We start from the raw sequence: 5,000 nt of genomic DNA, 5'->3' as shown, positions 1-5,000 counted from the left end.
ATGACAGTTAACCACAGAACAGAACTTTCTTGGTTGTATTCATTGCCTTATCGTATCTGTTTCATCTCTTCGGAAGCCCCCGCCGTCACAGGCAGGGGGCCTGGGGGGGGGGGGGGGACCAATACCGGGGACTTCATCCCCTACTCTTCTCGAATAGCGTGTTCCCCATAGGGGACTTTAATAGAAGATATTTGTGAGACGGTTCCTACGGTTTATAGTCCTCATCCGAGAAGACTTGAAAGTCTAACCATTTGCAAGTGAAATTTCAAAGGAAGGACTTTCTCCTCAGCTATTTTAAGATCCTGAGTGTTGATCAGGCCGGGGTTCGAGCCCGCGACCTCCCGCGTGATAGCTCGATGTTCAATCAACTGAGCCACTGTTTCGCACTTGGGTTCAAATCTCCATTCTCTGGCTTGGGTTTGTTTTCGGTTGTCCCGGATTCAACTCCGCCGCGCTTTGTACGTAAATAGCCAACTGCCGGTTTTCTTCTGCCAGTTGGGGTCCTCCTTAATCATGTTTCTGTTAAGTTTGAATTGCGTCTTTCAGAGTATTCCTTAGGGTGCCTGTGAACTAGCTGCACTTTCACTATAAACAAAGCATTTACATAACATTACATGCAAATTAGTCCGGAGCTTTTTCAGAACGATACAATAGTCACTTCTGATTGTATATATTTGAAGTGCGATTAGTAGGGTGTAGACAAATGAGAGAACTGGGTGATCCTCGCACTTTATAGACACCCGACAGTGACTTGAAAATTCAGGTGACCTGCTCCAACTGTGTGGCTTCATAGTTCACTAGGTAGAGCATTGCGCCGGCATCGCAGAGATCATCGGTTCGAATCCCATTGGAGCCACCTGAATTTTTCAGGTGTCTATAAAGCGACAATTGCTTAAATTATCCAGCTAAGAGCAGGGATCACTCAGTGTTCTCTCATCTCTCAATACGCTAGATTCATACCGGCTCACTTCGTGTTATCTGGCTAGGGGGCTCCGGGAACCCGCAACCTCTGGCAACAAAGTCTATTGTTCTTCCAGCTGAGCCAACTGGTCGGCTTTAATATGTTTTTCTTGCCACACGTTATAATTGTTTATGTTTAGGATTCTTTTGCCACTACTTTGCCCCAAAACAAAGAAAAATGCAAACGAGTTAGACCAGGCGATTGCCGAATCTCGTACAGTTACAGGGTGAATGCGAAAAAAAAAGTTTACTTCGGCGAGGTGACGGTTTTGAAGGGACGAGAAAATGAAGTAAGTACAGCCAATTGTTATAACTATTACTTGAAGAATTTGGCGACTAGATCGAATAAAAATACTTGAATCATGGATTTACGTAAACTAACCGTCCGACAATAAAGAGCTAATAGCTAGTCCGTTAGGGGCTATCAAAGCATTTTTCTTTGATTTGAGGACAGTCACAAACTCAATTCTCTTTTTTAATTATAAACCTGATTTGGGTTAACTTGGAAGGAAAAGCTTTCTTGCAGAAACAGCGTCCATTCTGTCCAGCCATTTTCTCTAATTTTGTTTGTTTTGTCCACTGGTACTGGTGCCTTATCTGTTGGTCAGGTGTAAATAAATTCTTTGTCCAAAGTGAATAACAATTTCAGTGAGATCGAATGTTCTTAAACGAGTCTCCCATTGACTTGAAAGCCTGAAGGCCTCGTTGGTACACCCAGGCTTGTTGCATGGGTTAAGGGGCAACAGCGAGCAGGGTTAATAGGGAGACGACAAATGCTCCCGAAAGGTAAGTTTATTCCACTTTTATTCATCTTACCTCGGTAACCAATTTTGTTTATTTCTTCGTCGTTCCGCTGTCGCCCACAGTTTATATATCTTGTCTCTCTTTTATCTAAGCAGCTCTACCAGCATGATCGATCTAGGAAATATCCGCCATCTCTCCCCGCCAGGGTTGATGCTCTTGAGTTCAAATTAGGCCGTTATTAACTGCAACTCTAAGAAGTCGCCATGAACCTAACTTCAGCAGTAAAAGAAGCATGGTGCTGCGGAAGATGCAACCAATATCGTTGAAAAATAATTTAAATGAATCACTTTGTTAAAGGCTCCAGTTTACGAGGTCGAGCTAAACAACTCTTCTAACTGGAAAAAATGCCAAATGTTGGTTTTTTAATGAAACAGGAAAACCGGGTATCCCGATGAGACCACTTGGAGCAGAGTTGAGTATGAATTAGTGGAGTTGAATGCTGGAATCGAACAAGGGACAATAGAGATCTAGAAATTGGGCGTTTCCGATTTTCGTGAAACGACAAATGGAAAGCGGCAAGCTGCTGCTTGTCTAAAAGCATGGAAATTCTCTCATTCTAACTTGCTATCATTTGAGATGTTGCTCGGTATCGATGGATCACATGCAAATGAGTTAAAATTCAAACAAGTTTCTTTGTATTTGGCTAAACGCAAATTTCGGCCTGTCAGTTGCCATACACTCTCTATTGGTGGAAAGCGAATGGTTTCGCTGCTGCGCCAACCTCCCCCCAAAGTAACCAACCGATACCATATACAGGACAGTTTAAATCGTTTCATTGAAACGTTCCTAACTATGTAGCCGGGTTTATTATGATTACTTTTCTTTCAGGCTGCTTGTTACCACGTGCTTGCTCGGTATCATCCAGCTTTCGTCGGGAGCACCAGGTAAGATTTTTTATGGCGATTGTCAAAGTGCGGTAGTTTTGGTTCAAGACTACTGAAATCATGCAACAATAACTGGCATGAAAGTAAAAAACTTGGTCCACTATTGGAAGCCTGGTTGCAATGTGAACTGCATAATACAAAAGCTCTCTGTGTGAGAACACTGAACAAAGCAATTAACCATTACACGTCACAATTGTTCAAGATATCATGGCAACGAGTGGAAAACTTGATTGGAATTAAAATAAGCGATTCTAATGATAAAAAGTCTTATTTTCTAACGAATTTTAGTGCAAACCTTAATAACCTTTGTTTTAAGTAGCAGGAGTGGAATTTTTTAGCATTCCTTTCATATCACTAGCTTCACGCCATGCAGCTGCAGAGTGAAAGCGAGCATAGCCTCTCATACCAATACAATATTTGACCTGCAAGTGTAGATCGACTCGACACGAATACCCTCATATTTAACTTCGAATACGAGAACTTGAATTTTAGGCTTTCTCTTATTTGCTCCATCACCATTGCGTAAAGAAGACTTTCATAAAAAAAGGAATTGGCTTACAAGCTCTTGTTTAAAACACGCCGCGAGGTTTACTGGAAAACTAGTTCTCGCATACTCAGTTTGGTAGTCGTGGTCATTTTGAAGGTCGCTGCTATATATTGTAACCCTAGCTGGATTATTTTGCTGACGCTTCCATTTAATGAGTTGCACGAAGCCTCCCCTTATCCTTTTCTTCAATTCTCACATCACTTGCTTCCAGAGTTATCACAAGTCCATTTAGTCTCACTACCCGAGTAAACATAGACAGTTTAGGCAACTGTAACGAGAAAAAAATAAGCTTGACCTTTTTTTTTGTTAACCTAAATAAATGCTTAGGCAGTGGATGATTCAAATGAACGGGACACTTACCAAAATTGAGCCTGCATCAGTGTTTGGTTGCATATCTTACTGCAGTTGCTCGAGGGTCGGATAGCACTATTTGCACTGGATAACTCACTTTGTGTTGATAAGTCTTATTTATCTGGTGGATATAGCACTATTCGCCTTTTGAATAACCTAGGTCTTGACGTAAGTGTCAAAGCAAAGTTGTCTCCAGCATGCCGTACAAGGATACGACGGAATTATCAAACGGAAGTGTTTCAGTCTTTGCACAGTTCTCCAGCCTCCTTTACCTAATGATGCCTCGATTGATAATATTTCGCTCACAGTTGTTTGAATCGTAGATAACGAAAATAAAATTGGGAGATGGCCTATCCTCAAAAGACTCGAAAATGCTATCAAACTTCACAAAGATGACCAGGGCCAGGCAGTATTCAACCCCGCGTCGATGGTCCTCTTAAGGAAAAGTAGAACCAAAGAAAGTAACGTAGTAAGACCGAGGAAGAATGGGGCAGTCCGTGGTGCGCGTTCATACATTAGTACTGGAGGTAAGTGGTTGCCAGGTGCTCTATTTTAACCATCTAGGGGAGACGAACAACGACATAATTGAGTGTATCGACGAGTCTATGTGCTAGTTAAAAGCAATCAGTGCAAACCAAACGAGCCGCGTACGCAGCTATCACGCAAGTTTTAAGAATTCCCAAACATGTCCTCACTTTCGGACATTGACGAGATCGTTACGACCAAAAAACAAAATGTTAAAGCTTTGCGACAACGCGAACATATTCTTGTGCCAAATTTTATGTGACTAATACATTTAATTGTACACATAGGACGGCAAAGATTCCTCCTAAATATTTCACTTCAGTTTGTTTGATTGTCTTGACGCAGTAAATAACAAAGAAGGCTTGTGAAGGTTATCTTAAAAATATACTTCAATGTAATGTGGCTAGGAAGCCCAAAAGGAGGAATCAGGTTTTATTTTTTTTGTTGTGGAAAAGATGTCGTAATTTTAATGGTGACTTGGATACTCGAAAAAACCCGAGAGCTTCTTTGCAGGCTGGAATCGAGGACCTACGACCTTAGGATTGCATTGGCGAATTGCTTTGGCTTATGATTACTTCACTCAGTGATTGGTTCAAAGTTCTCGCGCCACTTTTTCAACCAATCAGAAATGAGACCAAACCCAATCGTTGCTCGCGCGTGCACATTTTCCCGCGCTTTGTGTCGGCTACGTGTAATTACTTCGAGGTTTGATTGATTTACTGGATTGTATCTCTCCTTTTTGATTGGCCAAAGTAATTACTTTGGTTTTGGTTTTGGTTTTACGACACACGATTGAAACTCGCTCTATCAAGCATTTTACTTTATTTAATATACGATTAATCTCCGTTATCTCTCAACAGTACCATGTCCGTCGAAGAAAAGCAATATCCCAGAAATTGGTGCCAGGCGAGGTACTTTACATTTTTGTG

At 41.5% G+C, this 5,000-nt stretch overlaps 1 protein-coding gene across 1 annotated transcript in view; it reads left to right on the top strand.

Moving 5' to 3' along the window:
* The first annotated feature begins 1,245 nt into the window (after window positions 1-1,245).
* LOC138039941 (ice-structuring glycoprotein-like) overlaps window positions 1,246-5,000 on the top strand; it is a 14,718-nt gene continuing 10,963 nt past the window's right edge. Inside the window, exons 1-3 of the mRNA XM_068885765.1 lie at window positions 1,246-1,250; window positions 2,593-2,648; window positions 3,870-3,976. Coding sequence (XP_068741866.1) covers window positions 1,246-1,250; window positions 2,593-2,648; window positions 3,870-3,976 — 168 coding nt within the window. The remainder of the gene's footprint in view (window positions 1,251-2,592; window positions 2,649-3,869; window positions 3,977-5,000) is intronic.

The sequence above is a fragment of the Montipora capricornis genome, chromosome 3 (assembly GCF_036669925.1).
Source record: "Montipora capricornis isolate CH-2021 chromosome 3, ASM3666992v2, whole genome shotgun sequence".
NCBI lineage: Eukaryota > Metazoa > Cnidaria > Anthozoa > Scleractinia > Acroporidae > Montipora > Montipora capricornis.
This window is presented reverse-complemented; position numbering and strand designations above follow the sequence as displayed.